Source organism: Mchenga conophoros, linkage group LG13 (genome assembly GCF_057382185.1).
Source record: "Mchenga conophoros isolate Kocher_MC1m ecotype Shallow Benthic linkage group LG13, M_conophoros_male_GT1.1, whole genome shotgun sequence".
NCBI lineage: Eukaryota > Metazoa > Chordata > Actinopteri > Cichliformes > Cichlidae > Mchenga > Mchenga conophoros.
Genome location: NC_140538.1, coordinates 28,989,120 through 29,005,390, shown reverse-complemented (window position 1 = coordinate 29,005,390; position 16,271 = coordinate 28,989,120). Strand labels below are relative to the sequence as shown.

The 16,271-nt window shown below is 40.6% G+C and overlaps 1 protein-coding gene across 4 annotated transcripts in view; it reads right to left on the bottom strand.

The window, feature by feature from the left end:
• The window catches only part of LOC146561503 (stromal membrane-associated protein 1-like), a 152,411-nt gene that overhangs the window by 545 nt on the left and 135,595 nt on the right, over window positions 1-16,271 (bottom strand). For all 4 annotated transcript variants that reach the window (XM_085297636.1, XM_085297637.1, XM_085297638.1 and 1 more), the window contains 2 exons: window positions 12,632-12,824; window positions 4,161-4,387 (listed from right to left, as the gene is read on the bottom strand). In XM_085297636.1, the coding sequence (XP_085153762.1) occupies window positions 4,161-4,387; window positions 12,632-12,824 (420 nt within the window). The remainder of the gene's footprint in view (window positions 1-4,160; window positions 4,388-12,631; window positions 12,825-16,271) is intronic.

The window sequence follows — 16,271 nt, the reverse complement described above, 5'->3', positions numbered from 1 at the left end:
TGCACAAAATGCGCGTGTGCACACACACACACACACACACACACACACACACAGACACACACACACACACACACTTTCATGCACTGTACAGCTGCGTTAGTGCGGACTACTGACTTCCATACACTGGGGTGAGGGCACTTTGGTCATCACATTTTAGGCAGAACTTCAAAGGTAGGGTTCAGACTTTCAGTCAGCTTCATGTTTGGACTTTGTTAGGGGTACTAAGAAAGGAGTGAATGTAATAGGTTAATATAAGACAAGTATATAAAACCAACAAACCCAAAGCATCTCAGAGGCAATTTATGTTCGCTGAATAATCTCAGTTGTAAAATGTAACCTCATACACCAGGGTTCAGAGAGCATAAGAAGATTCAGATATAACACTTTAACACCTCTTAATACCACTGGGGTTGGACACTATGGACATGCTTTATTTTTCGTTTTTTATATAATATCATATGATATGATGGTGTGATGACTGTCCATATGTTTAACACCTTTTCTCTAAGTTATTTTTCATCCTTACACATAACTTGGACATCTATGGTTTGATTTCTTTGCATGTGTGGATTGGATGGGTTGTTACAAACTGCTGAGAATTTCATGTCAATAATATATTTACTTAGAAAATTAGTGATGTGTTCAATACTTATTTTACCCCTGTATATATTCAGAAAAACACTTCTAATTATATGAGTTATGACTTCTGCTGCAACAATCAGATGTTTGGGTGAGAATTTGATGTAAAAACATGAACACATCTGTGTTTACTACCAACCACAGATTACTTGAGTATTGTTGCTGGCCCACCCCTTTAGGACCACAACTTACTGACGGATGATTGCTTTTCAATCAACAAACTGTCTGGATTCCTCCATCAGCTGATGTGATCCAAACGCACAGTGGCTGGATGTATGGCTAAATAATGGATCCTGACCACCCTCTGCACGTATTCAACACACTGCTGGCCACTGTTTTCAAATTCAAATGTAAGAAGGACTTCATTTCATATTTTTGGATTTAGAATTTGATTAATTGAATTCCTTTTTCTTTGTTTCTTTTTTTTTTTTTAACATTTTTAAGCACATCTGTTGGGATTATTTTTTGCATATTTTTACATATTTATTTTTGGCCTTCAGGCTTCTTCTGGGCATATACTCTAGATAAGCTACTGTGGTGCCCTGCACTCCCAGCTTTAAACCCTAAGACACTTTTTTAAAAGGGTGAATCTATTCATGAGGCCAAAAACAGGCTGTAAACATTTCCATTTCATGGCTCAGCTTAGGCATTTTAACATGCGACTGAATGGGAACTGACTCAATTTGGAGCCTCGAGTGGCCATTACATGAACTGTAGTTTTTGGTAATTGCACATTTTATTTTTTCATTTTATTTAATTTCAGTTGCACCACATGAACTTTGTCTTTTGTATTATTACAGTTTATATATTTTGAATTAAATGATAAGGACTGATAATGAGAACTTGTAATTATTCATGCTTTCCCATTTTTGTTAACCAATAAGTAGCTAGCAACAGTGGCATGGGAACAGACGAAGGCAAGAAGGGAACAGTTTGACATCAATAAAACGCTCAAAAACATGTTTAGAAAAACAGAGCGAAGCGATGAGAGGATTGCTGTGGGGGATGTGGCAGTCCTGAAGACATTAAGAGGGAGAACAGGTGTTGTTGCACCATCATGAAACATTTCTGTGCCAAAAACCCCCGAAAAAAAAGTCAATGTAAATCCCTACATGCTGCCAACCCATATGGAAAAGATATATACATAAATCTTATAAAGTTTGTATCTGTCTTGTGTGAAACTTGTATGAAAAGCATACAAGAGTGAAAACAGATATAAAATCCCTTGAAAAATTATATAAATGAAACTTGTATATTTTGGATACTTACTAAAACAATATATGAAAGTAATGAGAAAGTGGCCACTTTCATGAGTAAATCATATAAGCCTGATATGATTCACTATATGAAGTAAGCCACATCTTAAGCAAGTCTTTTATAAGTTTTTAATATTTCTTTTTCTTATGGGAATGCTGTGCAGAAAAACTGAAAAATCATGCAATGAGGATACAGTGAAGAAAATATTAACAGTGAACTGAGCTGATCTGAAATTCTATTTTTGTAACTTCTGTGTCACATTTAAAAATTCATTCAGATTTAGCCATTGAGATCTAGGCTGAATAAAGCCAACCTGAATCGCTTCATGACTCATCTGCCAGGCCCTGAAAACTCATTCACATGAAAGCTGGTGAATGCTGCAAGTTCTCTTGAATCCTTTCTGGACGAGACAAAAGAATGAATGTCTTTGTGGACTGAGCTGTTCTTTTTAGACATCCACTGTATTTCATGACTGCCTGCTCTGAACATTGGACAGAAATATACATTGGGGATTTCACTGATACAATCTGAAGCACCAGTGAAGTAAAACATTATGCAACTGTAGTAAATACATCCTTTTAGGTTGTGACCACAGAAAGTATTCAATAGACGAACTTCAGGCTCTGTAAAGACGCGTCTTTTCCTGGTAATGGTTCACGGGGGTATGATTTCTGTGTAAAACGTAATATTTCCTCTTTCGATTTAGAAAACCAGATTGCTCTAATAAATAACTAATATAAAGAAAGAAAGATGCATTTAAGAGACCATGGGAAGAAAAGATTAATGTAGACACAGTGATGCAGTTACGGCAAAAGCACAAGTGTATCTAAACACATAAAGGGGGATTGCTGCTGGTGTCTGTTTCACATCTTTCCCTGGACAGACAATTTTTCACGTCCAATTTAATTTTGTTCTATCAGATGAACTGTTACTATGCTTCCACATTATAGACTGCAATCACCTGCACCAGTTAAGTACGAGTTTAATAATCTAAGAGCATTTCTGTCAGGGATGTGATTAGAAGTCACCGAAACTCTCTGAATGTTGGACTAATCTTGGAAGCACTTACGTCACCAAAAGGAAATCCTACAGCAGATGCTCCTTCAGTAACATTAGCTCTATGAATGGCCATGAAGTGGGCCACTGCAACATTAGTGAAGGATTCTACAATATACAGGCATGTGAAAAATACAGTTTTGAAACACTTTAGGCAAAACCACATCAACTGCCAAGGAAGGTGGTGGAGGGGTAATGATTTGAGTCACGGGACTTGGGAACCTCGCAGCGATTGAGTTGTATACCAAAGTATTCTAGAGTCAAAATGTGAGGTCCAAATTGGGTCATGCATCAGGTGAAAGATCCCCAAACAGCAGCAAATCTACACCAGAATCACTGAAAAAGTATAGACTGAAGGTGTTGCAGTGGCCCAGTCAAAGTCCAGACCCTCGCCTGATTAAAATGCTGTGGCTGGACCTTAAAGAGCTGTGACCCGTGATGCATGTGAATGCATGTTGTGGACAACATCAACAGAACAATGTGTTGCACCCATACAGTTTATGCAACAAAGCTTTGTTAGCCTCACCCTCCTGAGACCCAGCACATTCACTATGTCCTCTGCAGTGGGAAAATCTGAAAGATACTTTTTTCCTTGGTTCTCAGGAGGTTAGATAGTGAGTCTTAACTTTTCACCTTCTTGTCCAAATAAGGTTGATTGCAGCTCCAAGAAAGACACTATCATTGAGGCTTCAAATTGGGAAGCCAAGAAACCAGTGCATGGCATCATGGTGGCTATGACCATCTGTTATATACAGTCTATGGTATTATTATGTAATTTCATTCCAAATTGGCTGGAAAACAGTTATAACCAATGATCAAGTCACACAAATCATCAAATTTCATTCTGCATTCTAAGTAGTATTAAAAGATCCTAAATCAAAGGTTATATACTAAGTAATGTACTGTTCTGGGCAGAATTAGGAACAAAGGAATAAAGGCATGTGACAGAATAAAAGAAAAAAAAAAACCCTCATATTATTATACAGTAACCCTGGTTATAAAAAAGATTGAATAGCTGATTAAAGCTGCACCTCTTGGGCTTTTACTACATTGGTGAGGTTATTACTGCACCGAGCTCCACACAGAATTGGGGAACAGATCTAAGTGTGAATCTATATATTCACAGCAACTGGAGTGGGCAAAAAGCTAAATGTTAATCATCATTCTGACTGCACTTTAATACAGAGATTTATATTTCTTCCTGTTACCTGGCCCATATTCCACTGTCCTTGCTGCATGCTGTACATGTTCTGTCCTTGGTTGGCAGGCATCGCACCCTGCTGCATGCTCATGTAGCCCCCATTTGGCAGTGCCATCCCAGACACCATGGCCCCAGACCCCATCATGGTGGTGGTGGGTGGGATACTTCCAGCCACTGCTGTGGCGTAGCCCTGCGGAGTGAACTGCATCTGAGGCTGGCCCATGTACACACTGCCTGCAATACAAGACAACAGAATATGCCTTCAAACTTTGCCTTCAAATTCAAATATAAGAATCTTCAGGAAGTCAAACATCCCAAATTACAATCAATAAAACAAACAAACGTACTAGCACTCATCCTGTAAAGATGTTGAGAAACAGTAAAAACATAAAAACAAACGGGGAATGCACAAAGAACAGTGAGGTGAAGAGCTGCAGGTGATATCCTTTGACTGGGATTTCATTGAAGAGTGACATCTCTAACAGGTCACCAAAGAGTGCTGCATTCAGTGTGTGGCAAGAAGACGGATGATAATAGGGAAAGGCAGATTCTTGACATTTTTATTAAAAATGATGACCTGATGAACCTTCTCAGAGCCAAAGAGCCACTAGCTGCTCTTGTATTGCCCAAATGCCATCAGCAATGCACTGGGTCACCGTGAAAAAGTGATAAAAAGCTCTGGTGCAACTTGAGGCAGATGAGATGTGTAGTTTGAGGACCTTGGAATTTTGTCTGTTTTTTGAAGACAATGTTGTTAAATTGGCTTTGTGAGACAATGACCTTCAGTTGGTACTAAGGAGGTTTTCAGCAGTGGTTGAAATAGCTGTAATGTCAGCATTTCATAGTCTAAAGATACAGTGTCTTTCCTAAAAATGAATTGCTTCCTGTAGGCTGGCACTAAGTTGCCAGGCTTTTACTGCAGCCACCTTCAGTGGTTTTTCTGTGGGTCTCTCTGCCTTCGGTAACTGAAAGTATGCTCTTATGGACTGACATCAGATGACTGCATTGTATTAACGAATATACACTTTCTTTCCTTGAAAAATTGTAGAGTTGCTATAGCAATATGTTTTGGGTCATTTTCAGTGAAGTGGTTGGCTTTGTCACCTTACTGCAAGGTACTTGCAGTATATAGAATAAAGTCCTGTATGCCTGTATGGTGGGAAATCACACAAACTGGTTACTGTGCAAGTACAAAAACAATTTCCATTTGTGCTATGAAGCTGTATCCAATCAGTTTTGAAGCATTTGGCTCAATCTGAGCTCATGAGTTCATCCTTCTACTTCTGTCGTTTACATCATTAATAAATAGAACCTTGGTTCTACCATGTTCGGCAGATGAGTTTCCTCCCTACTGTGGCTGGACTCTTTCTCAGGGCTGGACTCTCTCTTTCTCAAAACTGGGGACCGAAAGTTATGTTCCAACTATAGGTTGATCACATTCTTTAATCTCCCTGGGAAAGTCTATGCCAGAGTACTGGAATGGAGAATCCTTCCATTACTTGAACTTCAGATCCAGGAGGAATAATGCGGTACGGGTCTACATGTGTTTTGTTTACTTCAAAGGCTTCAATTGGGGGGTTCTTTGGGAAAATGGGGTATTTGGTCCATTGTAAATGGCAATTTGGTACCTGTGCAACCACAGCAAGAGCCTAGTCTAAATTGCCAGCATTTAATGTGGCTCATTTACAGTGGGTGTTTGATTCTGCCAAGGCTGCCTTTAATCACCGATTCTGTTCATAGTTTTTATGAACAGAATATCTAGGTGTAGCCAGGTGTTGGAGCGTCTACACTTTGGTGGCTTCAACATTTCATCTTTGCTTTTTAAAGATGATGTTCTATTTTGTTGCCTTCATTAGGTTGTGTTCCGTTCCTCGCACTGGAATGGTTTGCAGCCAGGTGTGAAGAAACTGGAAAGAGAATCACCTTGATTCTCTGCCAGAAAACAGGGAAGTGCACACTACAGGTTTTGAGTTGCTGCCCCAATTGGAGTAGTTTAAGTATCTCAGGATCTTGCACTACCAAGTAGATCTTGTAGTTGGTCAGGGAAGAGTGGAGTGGGAGATTGACAGACAGATTGAACCAATGTCTGATGCATGATAGGGTGAGTAGCTTGGTCATTCAAAAGTAGAGCTGCTGGTGATCCACAGTGATTATGTCTCCTAGGTGAGATGTTTTGGGCATGTCCTACGAAGAGGAGACCCCCAGGCCTCACCGGAGATTTGGCTGGTGTTGGAATTTTCATGTGTATCAAATGGACTTTTGGCTGAAACAATCCTTGGATACAAGATATGACATCCACAGTTAGCTCATTTAAACCAGGTGATGAGGCTCAAGTTTCCTGTGCGACTTCCACTGAATGTTTTCCAGGAAAAGAGATCCTGACCTCTTACCAGTTACATAGTTCACCCGGTATGGGAACACTTCATAATAGAGCTGGGCGATATGAGATTTTTTCATATCACGATATGTTTTTTTCATTTCAGTCGATAACGATATCTATCACGATATAAGCCAAATAACTATATTTGCAAGATTTAAATGTGCCGTTGCTCACAAGTAAAATGTGAAATAATCAGCAGCTTGTTTTTATTTAAATATTTATTTCCCATAATAAGTTCAACAGGGTAGATGTACTTAAGGAACATGAGACTTTTTCAGATAAATAAAGGCAAATATTGCAAACTACACAAAAGGCAGCCACTAAAGCGTTTAAGTTTCAAAATAGAACAAATGAAACAGACTAAATTGTCAATTCCACTTAGAAACAAAATATTAATTCTAAAAATAAATCTTAGTTTGTTTTACAGAAGAACAGACAAAATTGACTAACTTTTGTCAATATCAAATAAACTGAGAACTAAAAGGAAATTCTCAATCTCTCCTTGTTGTATAGCTGAGCTTTTCAAACAGTTTTAACAGTTACTTTAGTCTGACAAAAGCCGAATGACGAATTAGCGCTTCCAGTCAGAGACTGAGGCTACGTCCACACGTACACGGGTATTTTTGAAAACGGAGATTTTCCGTTTTCGTTTTAAAAAATAATCCCGTCCACACATAAAGGCAGAAATGAAGGAAAACGCTGCTATGAACATGCCAAAGCAGCAGGTGGCGCTACATTCCTAACCGTGCAGAAATATTGGCCAATCAGAAGTCTAGAAGCCTCGGTGGGAAAACGTAAACAAAGCTGGGGCATAGAAGCAGAACAGAGTCGTATGTGTGGAGGGACAGTAACTGTGTGTATATGTAAGCATTTAAACACTGCAGAGAGTAGAATTAACAGTAACAGTATTGTAGAAATTCATTTCACCGAAACAATAACGTGGCGCAGTGTGACGCATGCACCGGTTTATTGTATTTCCAGACTTGCTTTCGGCATAATTTACAGTGCACGCTACTCTGTTTTTTGTCAGACTTGAAATAGCCGAAATACCTTCACACTACGGACCTTCTTTGGCTCTTCTGTTCGACAATCTCTCCGGCATTGGAACCATCATCTGTTTTCTCTTCGGTCACGCTCGGTTGATTTTTCTAGTCGGCACACTCATTTCCTCCATTACCCGGGCGGTACGGTGGCTGGCTGCTTCCCAAACAAACACACGTGCGGCTTGGCACTTGTGCTGTACGTAACAAGTCACGCGACGTGACGCTGCGGCTGTGATTGGTTCGGCTCTGCGCTACTTAATTTGGATTGGCTGACCTTTTTTTTTTTTTTTTTTTTTTTGAGGACAAGAGCGGCGAGGTCTATCGCGATAGCTTAATTTCTCTATCGAGTAAAAGTTATATCGCGATACATATCGTTATCGTTCTATCGCCCAGCTCTACTTCATAACCTCACAAGAAGAAACAGAACAGGTTGTTGGGAAGAAGGACATCTGCAGAGTTAGCTTGATACCATCAGGCAGGCAAAAACAAACTATTTTTGCCTGCTTCCCTGCTTTGCTCTGTGCATGTACAAAATGAGAGACTGTCCTCTCATATTATAATATATCCTCTTTAGCACAAGTCATAATGCCCCACAGGTTTTAGTCTTTAGCTGTTATAAAGCCAAAAAAATCAGTACAGATCCATGGACAAATAGCTAATCCACAGATCACTGACGAAGCAATGTTTTTTGGCCTTCTGTATATTCTGACATTCTGATCACCTCATTGTTGGCTGCACTTAGAGCCTTTCCATTGCAGCATGGATAAGTGCACACAGTCCCGCGCACACATACAGTGCATGCAGGATGAAAGTCTGATTTTTGAGCATTAGCCTGGCAAGGTTCTTTTGGCTTTGATCTCAATCTGCATTTATTTGGATTCAGAGAGGACAATACGCAGAAAGCCCTTCATTCCATTCCTAATCCTTGATACATCAGTGTAAACATGGAACACTATAATCAATGCATGTGCCTGCTGTAAAAATCTGCTGCCTGTTTTCTCCCACCAAGCAGAAAACATGCAGCACTAATGCTTTCCCACACAGGCTGATGGATGATGTATGTGTGAACATCCGCCTACCTATACATCCTCGCACAGGCGCTCATGCACACTCTCCTGACACTTCAGTCTTTACACATAATAACTGTGAGATGAAAGCGAACCTGCAGACACTTCGCTATTTTTACTGCTGCACTGGGACCCTAGTAAATGCAGTGTGAACTAGACGTCCCTGCTTTTCAGCACGCTGACCTTTCATCTTTACTCTCCTACGTTTTTATGATGCATCTTCCCTCTAACATGCATGTGTGTGTACAACATTGCCTAGGTGTGCATCTGTTTGTGTGTAAACACCTAGGTCTGAGTCTGCAGCCTTGTATTTATAACCTGCACGTCTTTGCCAGCTTACGAGACGCCGTGTATGTGTAATGTTTGTTTACGCGCTACATTCACAAGACATTTCTACTGCGAGGAACCTTTAAGTCCTTTTTGAACACATGTCCTTCAGCTTGCACATTAAAAAAATGAATTACATTAAGAACATCCTTGAGTGTCGGTTTAAGTTACAGGTTGAGCAGGCAGCTGTATTCAGCCAGGCTAAACGCAGCAGCCCCAGGCCTTCTGCTGCATGCTCTGGACTTCTTTACGTTTCCTTGGACATGTTTCACCTCTCATCCGAGAAGCTTCTTTAAAAGTGCATATTACTCCCACATTAGGTTCATTGGCTTCACTAGCTAATTCTAGTCTTGGAAAAAAAGCATGGGGTTCTCTTCACATACAAAGTTCTGAATCATTGCACCACTTGATATTTTAAAGATCTCATAGATCGTCCCACTTCAGCTGCACTTCAACTTCCTAAAGTTTCTAAAAGTAAAATGGGAGGCAGCGACATCAGCTGTCAGGCTTGGAACAGCTCCCAGTTTGGGTTCAGAGTCAAACACCATCCATTTTTAAAATTATTAATCAATCTTTAAGATTAAGTTTGATTAATTAAAACCATCCCCTAGTTTTCTGCTTCAATGAAAGGCTGCTGTGGGACTTTCCTTGATCCTATGATCCACTGAGTGTTTTCTTCTCCCATTTCCTCTTTTACATGCCACTAGTACATGTCAGTAACTTCTGTCTACTTTCTCCCGCAATCTGCGTCTAATCTTGTTTATTTTTTAAGCTCTTTGTTCGTCTGTTTCCCTCTTGTCTTCTAAATGTTCTGATGTTCGAGCCTCATTCAGGAGGTCTCTGTTTTAGCAATCAAATGAGAGAACTTCATTGATTGCTCTCTCTCTGACACTGTGATGCCTTTACCATATAGTGTTTTGAGATGACTGCTGTTGTGAAATGGGACTATATAAATATAATTGAATTGAATGTAAATTGAATTTCAGTCCTCTGATCCACGAGTCCAGTAATGCATATAAATCGTAACTGCCGAGGTTCTTTGTGTGGGGCTATTACTGTAGCAGTAATATTTTCTGCTGAGTGTGTAACTGGATCTCAGTGTGTCTGTGTGTAATCAGATTGCTCAAAATGCATTTAAAGGTTCCTTTACACATTTTCAGATCTGATTACATACAGACACATTAAGATACAGTTACACAACTCTCCAAATGCACTTGCCGGTACTTTTGCTACGATAACAGCTCCCACACCTCTTGCCTTAACAGTAACTATTTTCTGCAGTGGCAGCATGTAATCATTAAAAATGTAGGCTCCCATTCTGGGGGTGATTCTCCAAAGAGGTCACAAGGTTCATGTGAGTGTCCAGAGATAAGAACAAAGCTTAGAAAAGCGTAACGTACAGCAAGTTTTTGTGGAACGTGTATGGGTACCATAAATTGTTTTGTAGCTTCCAAAAAAATACTTCAAACATCCAGGATTACGAAATCTTGCATCTTTTGTTTAACCTGATCAAATCATGATCTTAATTATTAAATTATTGTACTGATGAAGTCAGTGTCAGGAGCTAAAAAAAGAAAAAAAAAAAAAAAGATACTTTCTAGTTTCTGCAGAGTGAAGATACAAAAAAAGCTGCCGTTCCATTAAGAGTTATAGAATGTATCAAAAGGTTCTCAAGGTCCAAAAGCTCTTAATGCCATAAGTTTTCATTTTGTGTGCATCTGTAAAGGTGTCAGGCTATGAGCAAGTAAGAATTCTCTTGATTAATAGATCAGCTTTACCAGACAAACACACACATACACAATGTCAGCAGGGTGTGAGTGAGCTCTCAGCCTCTGACTGCTCTCCAAAGTCAGCCACAACTCCACTTGTTTATGTTGTTTTCCACCAGTCTCCTTTTTTCCATCTCTGAAATGTAGACCAAAAATAAACACAGCCTTTTGGCCAGGCTAAAATGTTCTCTTTGCACAAGCAGACACACTGCTGCCTTCATTTGCAGATTTCCAGCCACTTGCGGATCATTTTCCAAGCTATAAACGGATCATCAGCCTTTTAGTCCTCTTAAAACGTTGATATGATGAAGATGTTAGCAATAATTTGACACTTTATAGGTCAAACACAAAACAAAAGTGTAATTTATTTCGAGTTTTGAGGCGGCACAGTGGTGAAGAGGTGCAGACTGTCACCTCATAACAAGAAGGGTCCTCGTTCAATCCTCCCGGCCTTCTTGGGGAGTAGGTTTCAGCTCATGGCCACAGAAACAATGGTGCAATGCAATGCATGCAATTAAATGAAGTTAAATAGCATTTTTATTTATTTATTGTCATTGTCAAGAACAATGAAATTGCGTTTGGGGCTTCCATACAACCCCAAAAAAAGAAGAAAATAATAAATACCCCTTAAAACCCAAGTGTACATATTTAACCCAGTGTGACTCCAATGCAATAAGACAATCCTTAGCAATAATGTTCGTAGAAATTCAGACAAAGACCTGAGAAACATGACAAAATACAACAATGCAACCCATTCAATATTATTGTACTGTGAGATATGATATCAGATATGATAGTTATTTATTTAAGAAAGAGGGGGGGGGGGGGCAGGAGGGGGAAGAGAATAAAGATATGATGCACCAATGCAGACCAGTTCATTGCTATTAAGAAGTTGGATATGGTTATTGTCCGTGAGAGGGGGGCAGAGAGTAGCGAAAATAAAGTGAGGATTAGTTTTGTTCGGCGGCTCTTGAGAAGATTAAGAGGTCGAGAATCAATGCCAAGCTCACTGCTACACCATCTTTGTGGGTAACGTCCAACCCCATGTTTGAGTGCGGTGTGTAGTTGTAAACAGTTTAGCCAAGACCACTGAAGTTTTTACAGCTGTAATTTAGATTTGGAAGCAGGAAGACCCCCCAGCACTGAACAGAACTGAAAGCCAGAACCGTGGTCGCCCCATGATCGGAAGGTCGGCGGTTCGAATCCACGGCTACCCTGAGGTACCCCTGAGCAAGGTACCGTCCCTACACACTGCTCCCCGGGCGCCTGCTTAGTGGGCTGCCCACTGCTTCACTGAGTGAATGGGTCAAATGCAGAGAAAAACAAGTAATTTCCCCATGGGGATCAATAAAGTATCCATTATTATTATTATTATTATTATTATTATTGAGCCTTGATTTGAGGTGGGTTGCCAAGTGGCTGGCACATGTGCAGCCCTAGTGGGAGAATATCAGCGGAGTATTGAAGATCAGCTTTTCTGCCAGGATTGAGCTTTGTCTCCTGTCTGAACTAACACCATGCTCGATCTTTTGTGGAACGGCTAATATAAAACCGATAATAAATGTGATTTTTTTAAACAAATTTTTAAGCTTTTGTGTCGGTATAGTTCAGTTGACAAAAGACGCTCAAGCTCAGTAAACACATGAGCCTGACCCAAAAGAGAAAGTGGCATGAAATCACAACTCCTTAGCAACAAACTGTCAATCTTTATTTTTTCCCTCTACCAGTCTTAGAAACACCTCCTGCAAACTGTATCCTTTAAAAAGACCTACAAACTTGAGTGACTCTGCTTGAATTGAAAATGTGAGTTTGAGTCAATTGACCAAGCTGCTTTGACTTGATTAACAAAGGGTTAATAATAACTGCTGGCTGTATGAGAGCATGTGTGTTACCTTGTCCTGGAGCAGGCTGTTGCTGGCTTTGTGGCTGACTGCCCACTGAGCTGCTTGCGTACAGGGACAGGATCGAGTCTTTAGATAAAAGCTTCTTCTCCTCTGCTTTCGCTGTGGTAGTGGTGGAGGTAGAGGAGGAAGAAGAGGAGGTGGTGGAGGGGTCCACCTGTGGAGTTGTTATACTGGAACCAGACTGTCAGACAGAAAGACACAGGGCAAGGAGAGAAGCGTCATGAATATATAGACTTTCATCCAGACAGATTATTTCTCATACACTACAATCATGTAGTTGCTCTTGTCACCATACCCTAAAAATATACATGTAATGTAAATCTCACCTAATCAGCAGAAAGAACCAGACCAGAGAAACAAGGCAGAGGAGCTTAGATTTGTTTTCTCACCTATTCTGTCTTACCTATTTTAATCTTTAACGTACATGAGAATAAACATGGTCATAGTTTCAGATGATAATGCCAACGTTTGTGTTAGACCCCAGTCACACTGGCAGAAACACAACACCACCAACACCAACCAGCCAACTTGCCATTTACTCTCTGAGCTGTAGGGGAAGTGTTACGAGTGTGACACAAACAGCAAAGGGAGAATATTTGCCTTCATATTAAGAGCTGCACCTGCAGGAAGGCACAACTTTTAATTTGAAGGAGAACGTTTTTAGTTTTCCATCGTGGTTACTGCCGCTTGTGTGTTGGCAAGTCTTTGCAGACAAGTCGACATCTTCCATGCAAACTACGGGCAGCTGGGCAATCTACCAGCATCCAAAGCACTCACGAGTTTTTAAACCTGACAGATTTTACCCAGTGATTGCTGGCAACCTTCAGCAACCATTTGCTAACCAGTCGGGGAATATGCATTTTTCTATGGTGACTTTAAGTTTTCTGGGAGTTACCAGCTAGTCTTTATTCCTTGTGTGAGTGGAGCTTTATCTTTTTCACAGTGACTTCCACTTCCAGTCACTAAGTGATCCCTGTGAGCCAAAAACTCAGGATTCGATATTTTCTACTCTTGGCCGTGAGCAGAGAAGCCTTTCCCAACTATTGTGTAAAATCCTCTGCTAATGAGGGGCAGCCAATCAGAAGAAACTTGGCTTAAAGGAAGGGAAAAAGGGCCAAGGCCAAAACAAAGAGGAATAAGATTTTATATCATGTCAAAGTACTTTAGTAAGTCCGAGAGTCGCCTGCTTTGCTGCTCTTTTCACTGTTGCTAAACTGCTTTGCATAAATGCCAATTACTCACATTTCACAAATTAATTGCCAACAAAATAGGAAATGGTTAGAAAGACAGAACCTGAAGGAAGTGAAGACAAGAGAGCAAGTTCTCAAATAAACATGAGCAGCCATAAAATAACTTTTACTGAATAAACAAAACAAAAAACAAATTAAAAAAATCTGAATATAACATTTTCTGTCTGTCAAACTGTGTGTTTGGCAGATTTGGACATATTCTCTTGCTTGTACTCATAATTATAAAATAAATCCAACAGGTTTGTGTCACTGAATACACAGCAGACTTGGAAATATATTTAGTCATACCTTTGGCTACTCAATGTGCCACAGAGAGAAAAGATGGCCAAGACAGGAAAAAGACTGATGTGAAGATGGAAGAAAAAAAGGGTCTAAACAAAGGGCCGAAAAGCAAGAGTTAAATAAAGGACAAGACAGGGGAGAAAAGAACAGAGGAGACAACATAGGAGAGAGAAGAGAGGAGCATTGTCAGTGTAAGTGAGACGGATGACATTAATTAGGCCGCTGCAAAGAGAGGAAGACGTGAACTGTTGGAGACAGGACACACGCACGCTGTTCCGCTCACATACACCTTTTCATTATTAAGAAAAAAACAAAACAAAAACAGCTTTCATGCACACACCCATTATGTTTAATGGATGGAGCTGACAAAAAAACAACACCTGCTTAAAAGCTCTGCTCAGGTGTGTGTGGGAATGTGTGTGTGTGTACACATGTGAAGAGATGGGACAAAGACTGAAAATAGAAAGGGGGAAGGCGACAGACAGCATGAAGAAGATAAGGAGAGACAGTGTGATAAACAGCAGCTCCTGCAAGCCGCTCTGCAGTGAATAAGCACGCTGCAGTCAGTGTCACAAGCACACATCATATATTACACAAAGTTGCACACCACCCACACACAACACATAAAACACACACACACAGAAATGCAAGCACATGTGTTGTCCTCTGCTGCTTAGCAGGCAGCACTGCGCTCCTCCGTCTCTCCCTGCAGACTTCATCCGACTGGAGGAGGGAAGGCGGAGATGAGGTGGAGGGGGGAATGGAGAAGAAAATGTGGGGCAGGGGGAGCAAGATAGGAAGAAGGAAGGGGAAAATCAAAAACAGTGTAGGTGAAAGTAAAGGTAGGGGTGGAAAGAGGAGAGAAAAACAAAGTGAACACGGGTGAGCTGAAATGAAAAGCGGCAGGTGAGGATGGAGGAATAACAAGAGCAGAGGAGGTAAGATGGATGGCTAGTCATACCGAGAGACATAAACACACACACACACACACACACACACACACACACACACACACACACAGTCCATTTTCTCTCAAGTGAAGCCAGTTAAGGTGAGTCAGGTATTGAAGGGGGCAGGAGGAGCTTCCTATTAATAGTCATAGAACATTAGCATGAAGGAAGGTGAGAACACCTGATCTGCCTCATGTCAGCGAGCTATATAACATAACTCAGTCACGGAAGCTAAGTCTGTTTCCTGCTAAGCGTTTTGGGGTTTCTTTGCAAAGTTAAAAAGAATACATTTAATAGACTTCAAAATCTCCAGGCTGCAGTAATCGTCAGCCATTCAGCTTCCTTCTTCGGGAAAGTGCTATGGAAGCGACGGCATGACTCAGACAGAGTCTGCAGGCTCTGAACCGCTGAGATAAGACCATCATCTGGGATGATTTGGGAAGGGAGCTATAACATGTGGAGCATGTGGGATGTGAGCCAATTAAAGCAGCTGGCAGGTGGGGTGAGCTTTACCAAGCTGGCACTAACATTGGGTAACTAGCTTCTGATGTCTACTTGTTGATGCAGAGCTATAATAACGCCTTCTGACAATTTGTCTATTTGTTTTAGGAGTCACAACGACAGTAGACTGACCACCATAAAGTTTTCAAATGCATCAATTTAAAAAAAAAAAGTTTTTAGCATAATCAAGTCAAAATTAAAACTCACAAGCAATTTAAATACTGAAACGGGGTGTGCTTCCTGTAATCATTCCTGTTTTTGCGAAGCAGACAATCAGAGGAAAGTTGCCTGAAGGCAGAGGGACTAAAACTGCCTGCTTAACACAAAGGACGTGAGGAGCTGCACCAAGACAAACAGGGTTACTCTAGTAGCCCGATTTCCAAGAATAAACACATGGAGCTGGAAATGTGTCCTCTTTAGAGTATTTTATTTGGAAGTGATTTCTCTCTTCATCACCATCACTTCCAGAGGGTACTAGAACCACAAAGACAAATGACATTACTAATGGCTGTATTGCAATAACAATAACATCTTGTTAATGGACAGAATGTCTGGGTTGGTTTGACCTCTGACCCCCTGAATGGCCCACTGAATGATCACTGAACTGAATTTGGTGGTGAAAAATATTTCTAATGTTAATTTAAG